This window comes from Castanea sativa, chromosome 2, assembly GCF_040712315.1.
Source record: "Castanea sativa cultivar Marrone di Chiusa Pesio chromosome 2, ASM4071231v1".
In the NCBI taxonomy this organism is placed as follows: Eukaryota; Viridiplantae; Streptophyta; class Magnoliopsida; order Fagales; family Fagaceae; genus Castanea; species Castanea sativa.
Window position 1 is genome coordinate 25,851,812 of NC_134014.1, and position 16,258 is coordinate 25,868,069.

Here is a 16,258-nt window from a genome sequence, read left to right on the forward strand (position 1 = left end):
GTTGCATTTTCCATCATAGGGGGTTGCACTTGTACGGCTAACTCTCACCACCTTTGGGCATATTCTCGAAAAGATTCCCCACTCTTCTTCTCTGTTCTCATAAGGACTGTGCGGTTGGGAGCTATCTTGGTGCTAAAACTATAGTATTCTAGGAAAGAGTTGACCATTTCCCTCCAGCTAGAGGTTGTTTCCAGTCTCACATACCATGTGGCCGTGGGGCCGGTCAAACTATAAAGGAAAATCTGTCAAAGTAGAAAGTGATTATCCCTATAAAGAGCTATCTTCCTACAAAACATGCGCAAGTGCACGCAAGGGTCTCCAATACCATCATACTTGACAAACTCTAGTGCCTTGAACTAGGGAGGCATAATAACCTGAGGGAAGTTGGTCAGACTGTCTAGATCAATGCTTCTATTGGCGCTAGAGCCCTCTATGATATGAGGCTTCTCAACTTGATTTTCCACTTGGCTCTTGACTTGGCCAATCCCAGACTCGGGTTCTTGTCCTTGGAAGGACCTGTTTCTTGGTCATTGCCTTGGGGCGGTATATTGTGGACCTGATCCTATCTTGGTGGGGGCTGATTTTCGCTCTTGGTTTGGGGACGTCCCTAACTATGACCAAAGGAGTTATGTCCTTCTCCAACAACCAGTTATTGCATCATCGCATCATTTTTGCCACTTGCTCCTTCAGAAGAGCAATTTCCTGAGCATTTTCCTCATAGGGAGAAGTACCATTAGTAGACATCTCTCTTGCGCGAGACCTAGTGATGATGGGATCACGACATAGTGGTAGCTTAGACTATTTCTTTCTAGCAATCTTTTGATATTGAGAAAGAATAGGAGGTGAAAGAAACAGGGGGCATTTGACAATGTGGAAACACAACACCAAAATCAAGTTAGTTTATGCCCTTTCTATTTAACATGCACCTACCATTTTTAGAAAAATTTGGCTTTGCACTCTTGATTGGGTAGTTATCATGGTAAGTTTCTACTATGATGCAAGATTAATGCACAAGATTGGCAAGTAACCAAAACTTACATGACATGCTGGATAATGCGGGACGAGCCCTTCTTTTGATTACATGGAAATAGAATGCTTGTACAAGGTTTGCTTTTACAATGCTGAGTTCAATGGCTCCAACAATGGGCCTTCTACAATACAAGTAAATGCGATTACAAGGAAAAACTTGGCTCTTGACTATGCAGATCTCTTGGTAACTTGGACAGCATGGATCTCTTGGACCTTTGGGTCTCTTGGGGGAGCCCTTGGATTCTTGACATCAAGGACCTTTTGGCAATTTTTTTGGATTTTTCCTAGGAAAGCTCTTGGACTCTTGATGCTTTGAAATTCTTGACAACTTTTCAGCAGCATTTCCTCCTAAACGGAGTTTAAGCTACTTGCCACAAGTTTTATCTTTGCACAATTAGGTGACGGAACCATTTAGTGTATGCATGAATGCCCTTGTAGGATTGTAAACCCTGAGGGATAGGGTATGATCTAGCATGTACAAGCAACGGGGTTGCTTTCCCTAGGGGTTTAATCATGGATGCTATGCAAGCAAGATAGAAAGAACCTAGAATAGAGCATGATTTCTTTGGCGCAAGCAAAAAGGGCACACCTGTTACAAAACACTTTCCCCTGACCTCTAGTCCTATAAGGGTATCCTTTCCTAGGCTTGGATTTTCACTCTTTGGGTTTTACCTAGTCCTCATGGGCTCTGGGCTTAATCTAGTCCTCATAGATTTGACATAACTAGGCCAACTATATACAAAGGCTTAACTAGTAGGTTGTTCCTATCCTAGGGGGACTCAATCGCCATACCCCTCCCTTCATGGAAGTTGTGGGGTAGGAAGGATCGAGGGGGCCTTTTCAACTACTCCTATCCACCCATAGACCCAGAAGTGCCTACAAAGTCAACTCCAGATCTAATTATGGGTAACACTACCAATGTTTGTGTCTGGGCATCTACAGATGGGGTGATGAAATCCCTAAAGAGATGTGCATACGCCAGCAGTGTAGAGCCTGGGTTCGACTCAAAAAGGGTGTAGATGTCATGCAATCCTTAATGAAGGGGAAATACTTTTTCCAAACACAGTAGGCACGATTTCCAATTTCATTTTCACACTTCTCTCTCGATAGAAATCGTATGTTTTTATACCCTTTAACACAAGTTGTTTAACCTAGTTATTTAGCCAAGTGAATACTTAGATAAATTACACAAATCTAGGTTAACACAATAAAATCATATCATGTAAATAATGCGAAAATATAAAGAACACGACGATATGATAACCCAAGAAAACCAAACCGGTAAAAAACCTAGGGAGGATTTAACCTAGCTATCCTCAAGGTAAAACAGATCAACTATGAAGTAATTGAAGTTTGTACAATAAAACTTAGACCACTAACATCCTATTGCTACCTCAAGTAGAAAACTTACTACCATGACCACATGACAGCTCTAAGTCCACGGACTATTTCTTTTTTTGATCTACTACAACTACAAGTTCTCCTACTTGTGACTTTGAGACTCCACTCAAAGGTTTCAGATCTTCTTTAAGTTCTTTATGCAGCAGCTGAAGCAATCACCAAGTTCTTGACATGAATCTTGATTTTGATAACCTTAAGTGTGTATGAAGGTAAACACCTTTAGATCTCACAAGCGATTCAACACACAACACATCAAAGACTTTTAAAATGTAGCTAGGGTTTTTCCTTTTATACTTAGAGTAAAACATAAAACCCTGCATGTCAAACGAGCTTGGGCTAAATTGAAATTTCTGCACAAAAAAAAAAAAAAAAACAATCGGCACGTGGTTCGATCAGTCGAGTCTAATTTTCAATCAATCAAGCCTTGCAGATTTAGTCCAATAAATTCTGCAATCAGTCGATTCCAATACTACAAATAAGCATACTTTGAGCAAGCCTAAACCTAGACTCTATGTTTTGATCATAATTTGTCAACATATTACAAATTTAAGTTCTAATACAATTAGTTCCTAAAGTCTTAGAACCTAATAGAAATCTCTCTTTCTCAACCCCAACCCCTGTCCCTCACTCAAATCCTTCAACCTACTCAAGATTTGGTTTAATTCAAGCCTCATTCTTGTGGTATGACCTCTAAATCCTCTCTTTTTCATGCATTTCACTCATTAGACCTAGGTTTCGGGGTTTTTGAAAAATTTTAGGGCTTTTGAGTTTTTTGTGAAATTTTTGGGTTAGGTTGTGTTGATTTTTTGTTATATGTTCATGCATTACATCTTCTATACATTATAACAGTATTTCATGCATTTTAGGATTGTGTGCTTGATTAATCTTGTGAGTGATGTTAGGTTTGGATTGGGTTTTACCCATTATGCTCTTAAATTCTCATGTCACATATTCATGCATTTTTCATGCATATGTTCTTTCTTTTCTTTCCTTTTCTGAACTTGTGTTTCCTTCTGTTCTCTCTCTCTCTCTCTCTATCTCTCTATCTCTCTCTCTCAGATAGACTACGTCATGGCACCCAAGCCGCGCAAATCTACTCTAGCTCGGAACCCTCGTCAAGGTTCTAGGTCATCTTCTTCTTCTAATCCTCTCGTACCTTTTCATAGTCGGTTTCGTGATGAGAAGGCCCAGATGGACTTCTTTGGGAAATTTTAGAAACATGGCATTCATCTCGAACACCAAGTTATCTTGTCAGACTTTGCCGACACTCCACTACCTAAAGTCATTCGGACTCGGGGATTGGAATCTCTCTGCGAGAAACCCTCGCGATGTCCTGTCATGTTTATTCAGGAGTTTTACTCCAACATACACGGCATCGATACCTCTGTGCCTTAGTTTGTTACTACGTTCCAAGGTACATGTATTGTAGTTACTCCAAATCTTATATCCGAGGTACTACACGTTCTAGGATATCATATCCTGACTACCCTGGCTATGATCGACTATGAACTGTGTCTAGAGACGAGCTTCTCTCTTACTTTTGTGAGACTCCTTCCATATTGGGTGGTAAGCTAAACACTCTATGATCGGGTTTTGTAAAGGCTCGAGATTCCTTAACATGGTGATGACTTTCACTCTCACACCATTCTCTCACTATAACTCCATCACTGAGCCTCGTGCTCAGTTTCTTCTTTCCTTGATGGAGGATCTCTTTATAGACTTTCTTTCTCATTTCATCACATTTATTCTAAATGTGTATTTGGATAATGCTACCCGTGATAAGCTTATCTTTCCTTCAGCTATCACACAAATCCTCCAAAACTTTCATTTTTCCATTCCTCTCTCTCCTCATTTCACCACCATGGGTGCCATTAGCATTGGCTTTGTCTGACGAAGCGAGGCCCAGCTTCGATCGAAGCGGCCATAAATGGAGACGACCAATCCTGCAGCTTCTGCTGTTCCACCTCTTCTTCAACTCCTTCTACCTCTGCAGTTGGTGGAGTGACCCTCGAGGCCATCATGGCGCAGCTTCAGCGAATGGAGGCTAACTTTGGTGGTCGTCTTGACTATCTCACAAATGAGATGTGTCAAATGAACACTAGAGTCGATTGCATTATCAATAGACACGCTCGCATGGCTGGCTTTGCTCCTTCTCCCTCTCCTTCTCCAAAGGTCTCATGTGATGGTGATGACAAGATAACGACCTCTCAATGACTTACCCTTTATCATTCGTTACAAAAAAGGGGGAGTAGTTTTGGGTTTGAGAGTAGTCTTGTACTTAGGGGGAGAGTTAGTATAGGAAATTTTTGTTAGGGGAAGTGTGTATAGTTTTTAGGGATGTAGTGAGGTTTTTATGCACTTTTCTTTTCTGTCTTTTTTACATTAGCCTCTAATGATGGAAAGTACATGTTTGTATCACATACAAAACATACGTAGCGAAAAATTAACGGATCTACTTCATTCGCAATTGATAACATGTACTATGTAAATTTTAGAATTCTAGAACAATAGAGCGTACCTTGGTGTGGTGAAATTCAAAACAAGAATTAGAAGTACTCGGGAATACTTTTAATCTTAACTCTAACCCCACTTTACGCCCAAGAAGTGTGGTCTCTCAATCAGTTTCAAAGGGAGAATGATAGAGTGTCTCACTCTCACATACACACCCTTTCACAATGATGTCTCTCTTTTTCACACATATAAATTTTGTATGTTTCTCCCTTTATATCTAATTGATTATCTAATTGGGCTTTCCAATTGGGCTTTAGTGTGTGGCTTGGAATGGGACCAAAAAGGACCAATAAGACACTAGCTCCAATAGGCCTTGGGCTTTTCTGTCAACTCTTGACAAGTCCAAAGTTACCATTAACTATATTTAATACCACTATATAAATATAGTTGCACTCTAGGCCTTATTTATAAATTATATCCCAAGAATTTATTATACATGCAACTCTTTCATAAAATATTCGTAGTAATACAAAGTCATGAATGTAGACTGTCACTTTGTAAATTACTACATCTTATCCTTGAGTACCCAGCTTAATCCTTTAAAGTTATTCATTATATATTTATAAAATCCAATTTCATAAATATATACTTTAGTAACTTCTTATCAAAGTGGTTAGGCCTAACTCTCTAAATAACTGAACCCATTAAACTTATCTCAAGGGAATATTTTATATCTCCATTAAAAGACTATGAATTCCATCTTGAGAATATATGCTCTATCAACACTAAATGTGGCTGCCCAACATACTGAGGTTTTGACTATTACTTTAGATCTCACTTCTGATATATCAAAGCAACCTACATTTCATGATCAGGTCCATTATCCTCTCAAGATTAAGAGTTCATTTTAATAGAAGTCGTGAGATTTATTATTCAATTGACAGTTGTTAGGAGAATAATAAATCTCATAGCGGTCCAGTTCAGTATGTCTTAACTCTTAAAACATATCAACATATCAACTAGAAGTCTACACTTCCATGATCAAGACAAATCATCTTAGTTGATATGTTATAATCTTCGCAGATGAAATGCCCTATTTCATCATTGACTACGAACTATAATTCTGAGTTTACAAAGAACTTGTGATTTATATCTTTTGTAACTTTTCACATAAATCACATATTATGCATCCCATGGACTATATGATAATGTCCTATATTCATGTTACCATTATTTTAGATAATAATAAAACAACTTTATTAATCACAACATTAAGTCATACATAATAACGTACATAGTATCATAGATAGCATCATACAATAGGATTTAAGGGCACTAATCCTAACATCTTACACACCGGTCTTGTGACCATTTTATTATGACATACATTGTACTTTATTTTTATATATATAATGATGATGTATTTTCATTTTATTCACCTATCTTTACATGTGTTTTTTCTTTTCTCCCTATATACACATGTTTCTTTATGTACGCAATCTTTATTTATGTTTCACACATGATGTGTTGATGAGTTTTGTTAAGTTTTTCAGAAAGACATATTGTGAAAGTCTATCTTGCCATGGACTCTCTTCTTGCAAAGTTTTTCAAGAGTTTATGTTAGGGTTAGATTTATTGTGTAATGCAACAAGTGGTTATAAGTTAAGTGATTTAAGATTTCTCTCATGATTATTTGTTTTGTTGTGGTTTTGTCACAAATTGCCGAAGGGGGAGATTGTTATGGATATATTTTTTGTAATTGGCTAATCCTTTGACAAAATACACTTTACTTGTAATTGGGTAGATCTAGAATGAGTTTAAAATTTCAAGAAACATGTTGTTCAAGTCAAGTATTCAAGCCATGAAGATTTGACCAAGAAACAAGTGAAGAAAAGTTGTTCATTAAAACTTGATAGAAATCTCGACAAAGTCCTTTCTATCGAGATTTAATGTTGAAGCTCGACAAAAGCTGTTTCTGTCAAGACTTACGAAATCAAAATTTCCAAATCTGATTTTCGAGTCAAGCTTATGTATTTGTGTAGGGTTTCTTTTCTCACAACCCTAGACATATATAAGACTTATGTTAAAGGCTGTCACAAGTGGATGCCAAGAGAATACAAGCAAATAGTGACCTAGTTCATTATTCTCTTTGTAGAAGCTACTGCATCTTTACGCCAATGGTTTTGTGACCAAAGAGCTTCCTAATCTTCATTGTTGATGAACTGTCTTTGTAGCCAACATCTTCTTCAAGTTGCTGGAGTTAGTCACGTATTGGAATCCGTGCGTCATTGGTTAGTCACTTACTGGGATTCGTGCATTGAACGGAAAGATTGCCACTACAATACAAGTCCAATTAGGTATTGGGGTAAGGGTTCAACTGTAGGTTGGTATTTTGGGATAGGCCATAGGTTTTGGTAGGATTCCTTATACTTGTAACCGCTTGTGATTGATAATAGTGGATTCTTGGGAGTGGTGACCTTAAATTCACCTGGTGGGGTTTTGCCTCAGTGGTTTTCCCCATTTGAAAACAAATCATCCGTGTCAAATTTATTTTCCACTGTATTTAGTTTAGTTGGTGATTTGTTTGTGCTACCACGCTATTGCATATAATTTGATCTAATTAACTAACTTGGGTATTTAATTAATTTGCAAGGGGTTAATTCACTTTAACGCAACATCCCATACGATGTGGGATTCATTCCAAACCAAATTTTAATGTAGAAAACCTTTCCTTTCTGATTTCTGGAACCCTAACATGCACACACATGCCCGTGCTAAGTGTACGCATGCATGGAGCATGCATACACAGAACTTGAGCATGCGTGCTCATATGTGTGTATGCATACACATGCCCTAGGGTTTATGTGGCCTTTCTTTTCCAAAAAAGTTATATTTTTCATAAACATTTTCATCAAGTTAATATTTTTTTGATTGGGCCCTAAACCTTGGGCTTTGGAATTCTAACATCATTGGAGAACGAGAGATCGAGTTGTAAGGGGTACAAAATTCAATGTCTACAATCATTGCTAAGATACTGCTGAGATGTTAAGACAGTTACCATTTCCCACGTGGCTTAGTCATTGGGTAGTTAGTTTGTTAGTTGGAGTAATTGTCAGTTGTATACATGTAATCTGTTAGTGTCGTAATATGGAGTGATTGAATTTTGTATAAATAGGGAAAGACTTGTATCAACAAAAATACACTCAGTAAGTTATTTGTTCTTATAACTCTCTCTCTCTCTCTCTCTCTCTCTCTCTCTCTCTCTCTCTCTCTCTCTCTCTCTCTCTCTCTCTCTCTCTCTCTAAAGGTTCTTATATATTTAACAAAACCTTATTAGTCAAATGCCCCAATTTTCAACTTAAAAGTGCTTTTTATTAGTAAGGAAATGCTTAGTGGTAGGGATGGTGAAGCTACTATGAAGATTGGCATGTGAGCGATAAACGAGGTTGGCGAGGGTGAGTTCCGATGTCATAGTAGTTTTTGTCACAATCATGTTTTACAATGATGAGGACAACATGAACCTCTTTTTTTTTAACCTCATTTTATTCGAGTCAAGATCCTTGGAGTGCGGTTCAAATCAAATCGAAATCCGTGGAGTTAACAAGGAAGACCCAACTTGTCGATGGATCAGGATATGATGTGGGCAAAATGGAGGGTTTGGGTCAAATGTGGTTTGGTGGGTTGGGAAGAGCTATATAAGTCTTGGTGAATTGAGAGGTGGAAGAGGAAGAGTAGGAGGAGAATTGCCAAGATAATGGTCGACTTCTTCACATTCATCGTGTAGTGCATGTAGTTATTGATCGACAAAAGAATCATGATATACACTTTCATATACTAACTAAAGCATTATGTCTATCTGGTGGAGATCATATTCATTCTAATATCATAGTAGGTAAACTTGAAGTTGAAAGATAAACCACTTTAGGCTTTGTTGATTCACTACGTGGTGATTATATTGAAAAAGATCGAAACCGATGTATTTATTTCACTCAAATTGGGTCAGTGAGCCAATTGCCCAAACTTGCAATGCTAGGGTACCTGAAGAATGAAATATTTACAAAGTGCACTGATATGATACCGGCCAAAGACCCTCCAAAGGTGAAGTCCGTAATTCAATGATTTCCAATAACTTCAAAAATATGAGAGCTAGAAATTATGTGTCTTGGAGAGGAGGAGCCTTAGTGCTTATATAATGGTAGTTTCCATGGATTTAGGAACTTCCCTTAGTGAAATTAATATCTCGAGATATTTGAGTTTGACCTCTCATACTTGGTAGATACGAATTTGTAGAAGGATATTTGGGTGTAGTGTGTAGGTTCTTTCCATATGGAAATAATGGAGTGGAGGATATGCAAAGGCTAGAGGACTCAGTGAAAGGGATCGTTCGTCGAGACCTATCGCTCTGTCATAATGGTGTATTAGACGAGTAGTTGTTGAACGGATTGCATTGCAGAGTAATAAACATGGGAACTTAATTACCCTCTTGTACGTGACGATCCCTCAAAGACATGACAAATCTCATCTTTGTTAGATTTATTTTGCTTTGGTGAAAATATTCACTATCAATGTAGATTAAAAAATATATTTATTTATTTATTTTGCTTGTCATGTTTGTTTTGTGAGAAATTATGGAAAAATATAAGAAAAATTTAGGAGGTTGCCTGATTCAAATTTGGGGGAAAATATTCAATTTTTATTTTTGAGTTTTCTTGAATACTCTTGTAAAATTTTCTCACAATCCAAAGAACTGCCTAAGGTTGTCTAATTGATCTGTATGAGGGTAATTTTGTCTTTTAATTTTTAGTGGTAGATATCAGCTGGTTTAGTGGGGTCAGAGTTCACGTGTCCTATTCGCACATTACTTTTCCGTCAAACTTTAACACCTAAATATACGATATGACTTAAGAGCTAAATTGTAGCTAAATTATTAACTTTGGGGATCATTGTGTGTTACAAAAGGTCGAAGAGACATTTTAATCGAGATGAATGATTAGGATGAAAAACAAAATGTAATGTGCCTCAAAATTTATAGTATCTTGACATTGTTCTTTCAAATATCCCAATTGATTGGCCCTCACAAACCAATGTGCTCAACATCCTTTAACAGCCAACAAGCGGAATGCCTGTTTTTACGGACAAGGGCCCATTAGGCCTCCTTCCACATTCCAAATAAAATGTCAATCAAAGTCCAAAGCTCAAAACTTTTCCTTATCTGAACAATATAGTAGTGCTAAAAACTACCTACATGCTAACAGGAAGAAAAAAAATTACAAAAGAAAACGGAAAATACCTGCATAAAGAACATGTTTTAAAGCAAAAATCATCATGGACAAAGATTGCATAGATCCTATAGTATGAAAGTATGAGACTTCCTACAGAAAGAAAAATGGCTGTGTTATTCAAATTAAGCAAAAACATAATACCCACATGAAGATGAGTTCAATCCAGAAATTGGTACCATTGTATAATAAGATGATGGTCATAAATGATCTGAAACTGAAAGAGCATCCCAGATCATGTCCATGTCCAAGGAGGGTATTCTACTTAGCTGAACAGCATCCACATCTGATAAAACCTCCTGAGTTTTCTTGTTCTCAATCAGTACCCCTGATCCAACTTTGCTCTCCAACTCAAACTGCCACTCTTTTCTCGATGTGTTTTGGCTCAAACCTTGGATTTTTATGTTCTCAGATAAAAGGTTCTTAGGTAGTATTTTTGGTGGTGGCTCAGTTGGCTTCTTATGAGCAGAATTAATGCCTTGTGATGATATTGCCTGTAGCTTTGCTTCCAGAAGGGCTGCTGTGGTTCCATTCAAAGAATTGGCCTTAATTGCATGCTTTTGATCTGGGAAATTCAACTGTGCATATTCCCCACGTAGCATATAAGCTGCTGTGTCGTATGCCATAGCAGCCTCTTCAGCTGTGTCAAAAGTACCCAACCAAACCCGAGTCCTATTTCTTGGTAACCTTATTTCAGCCACCCATTTCCCCCAGTGCCTTTGCCTCACCCCCCTGTATAGCTTTCCCTGTGATGAAAAATTAGTAGTCTTGTGCACAACCTGATTATTCTGCATTCTTCGTCCGGTGGACGTGTACTTCATTGGCTGTGTCTTCGTGGTGCTGAGCCAGTAGTCATTAAAACCTTTGGAGGACTTAACTTGGCCTAGTTGAGACATGGAAAATGAAGGGTGTGGAGATGATAACATAGATTCACATTTTGGATTCTTGCTAGGTGAGTCAACAATGGGTGAAGCTGAATATAACATGGTATGTTCTGGCAGAAACAAAGTTAAATTTGGGAATTTGGATGTGGTTGATAATGAAGATGGAGAAGAGGGTGTAGAAGCTTGAGCTTGACTTAGTTTTGGAAACGTGTCCAAAAAATTTACAGGAATGAAGCTTTCTTTGGCACTTGCTGCTGAAAGAAGAGGACTTGTATGGTGTTTATGAACATCCTGTTTAGTGAAACCAGGAATACTAGTAGGCAAATTGATATCAGAAGCCTCCTCTGTGGAAGAACTAGACTCCCAACATGAAAACCGCCTATCAGGGGATGATGCTGATAATGATGATTTCATGCCACCATGGTGGTAACAAAAACTTTGTGTTAGAGCACGCCACATAATTGGATCACCAAAAATATTTGATCCAGACGCCATATAAGACGGCAACTCTTGTTGCATGAAGGTTTCCATCTTAGGAAACTGATCTTCCATGGAAAGCCTTCTTGGTGGATGAAGAAAATACAGAGAAAGAGATAGAAATGATAGAGAGCGAAGGAACAATGCTACATATATATATATTGATTATCCTAAAGCACACCTCATGATGGACAGGAATCTGCTATAAGTCTTAATAGAAAATAAAAGGAACCGCTAGCTTTACGTTGATAAAGTGAAGTTATCCTCTGAGTCGGATCTGCTTGTCCAAGACAATAAGCTCGTACGTTCGTGCTTGCCATTCCGATGTTTTGTAGCCAATTAACCAATGAGAAACTTACAACTCAGGCCTTCTTGCTTACCTGTCATGTAGGGTTTATGAGATGGATCAATATTCCTCCATGACAGTGACAACAACTTTAATTTGATGGCATTATTTGAATTTTCTAGGATAGTTTACTAATGATCATGTGATTTTCCAAAACACCCACATGTTATATTCTTCCTTCTTTTTACTTTTCATATTGAATTTGATAATAAGATTATTAATTTTAGTGCAAGAAACTCTTGTCATCTCTAAGCGTCAATGTCATACTTGAGGAAAATAATTGCAGACAGAAAAAATTAGGAACAAAAATTTTGCAATATAGACCAACTGATGTTGAGAGTCTCATGATTGGCCCTGAATTGCAAGTTCTTAATTAATTAGGTGGAAATTATTAGTGTTTTTAGAAGAGCTTCATTATTAATATTATCATCGACGTTATTATTAGCTTTGAACAGGCCTTAATTCAAGTATTAATAAATTATTATGTTCTTTTATGTATGAGAAAATCATGGCTGTCTTTTCTGGATCTATTATTAAACAAATGGCAAAGGCTATGAACACAGGTATACCTTATTCGGCCTTTTGAAGTGCATCACCATGTGTCTTTAGATAAGGGTTTGGAGACACTTCCGGCACACATCAACTCAACCAAGAAAAGGTGATGGAACATCCTATATGGGCCTTTCCCACCTCCAATTTTGAGCCTCAAATGATTAGAACTTACTACTAGATGGTGTTTTTTTTTTTTTGTGCAACTATCTTAAGCTACCTTCTTTGGTCAATGCCACTTGGTGACCATTCTAGGGGAGTAAAATACCACATATGAGAGAGAGATTCCCTAGAGCTCTTTATTTCACTTTTTGGAAGTTGATATTATTCAGTGACCAGGCTCTTCCAGTAGTGCAATTGTTTTGTCATTATTATTTTATTAACCATGCACATGGTCCTGGCTTAAGGTACTAGTGTTAAGACATTTCTAATTGGTAATTAGTAAGCAGAGACATGAGGCCAAGTTCTTCAATGCTGCTTTTACCTTTTTCTTTTCCCTCTTATCAAACAAAGTTCTTTATTCCTTCCTCAGTTTTGGGCCTCGAAACAATCAATAGAACAGAATAAAAATGCATCTATGTGCACATCACTACTTTAGTTAATGAAAAAGTTCTGTTAGCATAGACTTGTGAAACTGGCTTCACCAATTAGAGCATAACAGATCATGCATGGTGTCTGATCCCTAATTCTGACTCTCTTGTGACATGCCTTGCTTTAATTTCCTTCATACTCCATGCTTTCTCAACCTTGAAGCTAAGGATTTTGCAGCCTAGCAGAAATACATAAAGATTTTGTCGGGTAGGCAAGCTTCTGCACCATTCTAATAGTCGTTTTTTTTTTTTTTTCTTATAGCTGTCTTAGTGCTTTGTTCTTCCTCCCTGCAAGTCTGTGGTCTGCGTGTGCATGCGTGTGTTAGATTCACTGATCATATGGCTAGAATTGCCAACTCAAAACAGTTAATTTCGAGTTAAAGGTTAAGAATATGAAGAAAAAAACAGGTTGATAATTTTACTCTTCAAACAACTAGTGTAAATACATTGTCAACAGATCTAGTAGTCTCTCTTTTAATTGTTTATGATTTTGGTGAATATTCTATATATGTGGCCTGATGTGTCTCTGTGTGTCTGTGAGAGAGAGAGAGAGAGAGAGATTTGTCCTTTGTCATTATTTTCTAGGATGTTGGCTTCCTAACCTTCACAACTACCCTCAGAGCCTTTTGGTTAAAGTATCATGCCATTGCCAATAAATAAATACTAATTAGGAGCTTAAGCTGACCATAAAAACACAAAGCATCAGGTTCTATTCTGGTGCAACTACTCCTGCATTTGACTGAACACCTTCTCTTCATATTCCCATTCATCCTTTCAGAGGGTTTCCCAACCTTTTTAACTAGAATGCTCACCTCTTCTTGCCAAATGCCTTTTATCTTCCTCTCCATTCCAATCATAACAGCCCACAAGTATATCATATTCTAACAAACATGAGGCCGTAAAGTTAAAATATGAAAAACTAGGAAAGAGTGTAAAAGATGAAAACAACTCCATCAAAGTGGAATCCTCCTTGTAAAAATGATTCTCTCTTTTGTTTTATACCATTTAACTCTTCCCTGCTTTTAAGCTCAATGCCACTAGCATCATCACCTTTGATATTACTTGTTAATATAAGCATTACAATATTATATTAGAAGTCAAATTTATAATTGTTTGTACCCATTTTCAAAGTTAATTAATTTGACATAATCAAAAAATTTATAGTTTTTATAAAACAAAACAAGGAATAAAAGGAATTGACACATGCATGCCTGGTCATGGATATTTACCTGCATATATAGCTTATCACCCCCCCCCCCCCCTTCCCCCTGCCGTTGCCGACAAAGATCTTGCAAACAAGTCAAATCGATTGAGTTCAAGTTCAACCCGACAAGGTTTCGGTCAGAAACATATAGTCTTAAACAGGTTGCAAAAAATTTAACCGAATAACCAATATTTTTTTTCACATGTCAAAAAATAATAAATAAATACTTAATAATATTGTAATTGTCTTCCTTTTAATACTAATAAGAGAAAATTTTAAAATAAAAATTAAATTAAATTTAAAAAATAAAAAATAAAACATAAAAGCTAAAAAATACATAAAATTTTAAGTTTGCATAATATAAAATTTACTATTGTGAAACCTTTAAGCCTCAACCTTGTAAAAAAAGAATATTTGACTGTGTTTTAGAAGAAAATAAATTTAAAAAAAATAAAAGAAATAAAGAAAAGAGCAAAAAGTGAAAGTGTGAAACATGTTTACAGATAGTCAGAAAGTGAAAAAATATGTAAAAAGTAAATTTCCCTTTACAAAAAAAGGGGTTAACCTATGTGACCCATGGGTCAACTCAACTAAGTATTTCAACGCAGTGGGTACAAGTTGACTCATTTTTTCACTAGTATAAAAATTTCTACCCATACGGGTTTTCCTTTAGGTCACTACAAAATGTATTTTTAGTGACGAAAATATTCGTCACTAAAAGTCCAGTTTTTCGTCGCCAATGACCTTTAACGACGAAATCTACTAATTAGCGACCAAACTCACTTCATTGCTAATACCCGTCGCTAAAGGTCCTAGCGACGAAAAATTTCATCACTAAAAATCTAATTAGTTTTATAATAAAAAAAAAAACTTTTAGCAATAAAAACATTTCGTCTCTAAATGTTTTACTCGCTAAAAGCACTATTCAAGCACAAAAATATTTCATCGCCAAAAAAACTTTGGTTTATTAAATCATATTTAGTGACGAAAAATTTCGTCACTAAGGGTGTGTTTGAATACCGCTTATTTTGTTGAAAACTAAAAACTAAAAACACTGTAGCAAAATAATTTTTAAATGTGTAAATAGTGCTGTGAGACCCATTTTTAATGAAAGTTTTATTAAAAAAAGAGGTTTGTGGGTCCCGTGAACAATGCACGAGACCCAATAGAAGTGCTGAAACGCGCTTCTAAAAAAAAAAGAGAAGAAAACGTAGACACAAGATAGTGCTTTTCAGCACTATCTAAACGCACACTAAAACTATTTTCGGGTACATATAGTGACGAAAAAGTTCGTCACTAAAACTATTTTTAAGAAAATCCAAGCACATATAGTGACGAAAAATTTCGTCACTAAAACTATTTCTTACAAAATTGTGCTACATTTAGCAACAAATTATTTCGTCACTAAAACAATTTTTTGTTGCTATATTTAGTGACGAAAAAATTCGTTGCTAAAACTAATTTTCTATTTTTATTTGGCTTTGATATTAACTTGTAACCTGTCATTATATTATTAAAACCTCACATTTCAATAACACATTTATTTTAACAACACATTTATAAATTTTTTTTTTTAAAACCATCCATACATTCCAAAAGTTAAAAATAAAACACGTATCCAATTCAATCCATCCATACAATAATTGTTTGCAACACATACAATAACACAAGATGTTTTATAACAATACAAAAAGTGTAGCATAATATAATTAGAACCAATAGAAGATGTCCTCAAATGTCTTCAAGTAATGCCAAAAGTAAATGCCCTAAACGCCACCAATAAGAAATCTGCACAAATATAAAAACAATACTACATTAAAATCATAAAGTAAAAATATTAACTATGTTATAAGAAACATTTCTAACAATGCATTAAGAGTAGCCACACCAATAAATTAAAATCACAACTCCTAATGTATAAGTTGTAGAAAGCAAATATAGATTTTCAAGTGTAATATAATATTTTGAAAAAAGTAGTCACACCATGTAGTGCAGGTCAATTGCTAAAATAAAGTACTAACCAATAAATGTTTTAACTTGAAGACGAA

The 16,258-nt window shown here is 36.3% G+C and overlaps 1 protein-coding gene across 1 annotated transcript; it reads right to left on the reverse strand.

The window, feature by feature from the left end:
• Positions 1-10,188: 10,188 nt before the first annotated feature.
• On the reverse strand, positions 10,189-11,619 carry LOC142626292 (ethylene-responsive transcription factor ERF062). Its single transcript, XM_075800104.1, has one exon. The coding sequence runs from the start codon at positions 11,594-11,596 to the stop codon at positions 10,361-10,363; it is 1,236 nt and encodes a 411-aa protein (XP_075656219.1). The 5' UTR covers positions 11,597-11,619; the 3' UTR covers positions 10,189-10,360.
• Positions 11,620-16,258: the final 4,639 nt, after the last annotated feature.

Bases quoted from the DNA above. Each gene is read 5' to 3' on its own strand.
- LOC142626292 (XM_075800104.1), bottom strand. From the start codon at position 11,596: ATGGAAGATCAGTTTCCTAAGATGGAAACCTTCATGCAACAAGAGTTG.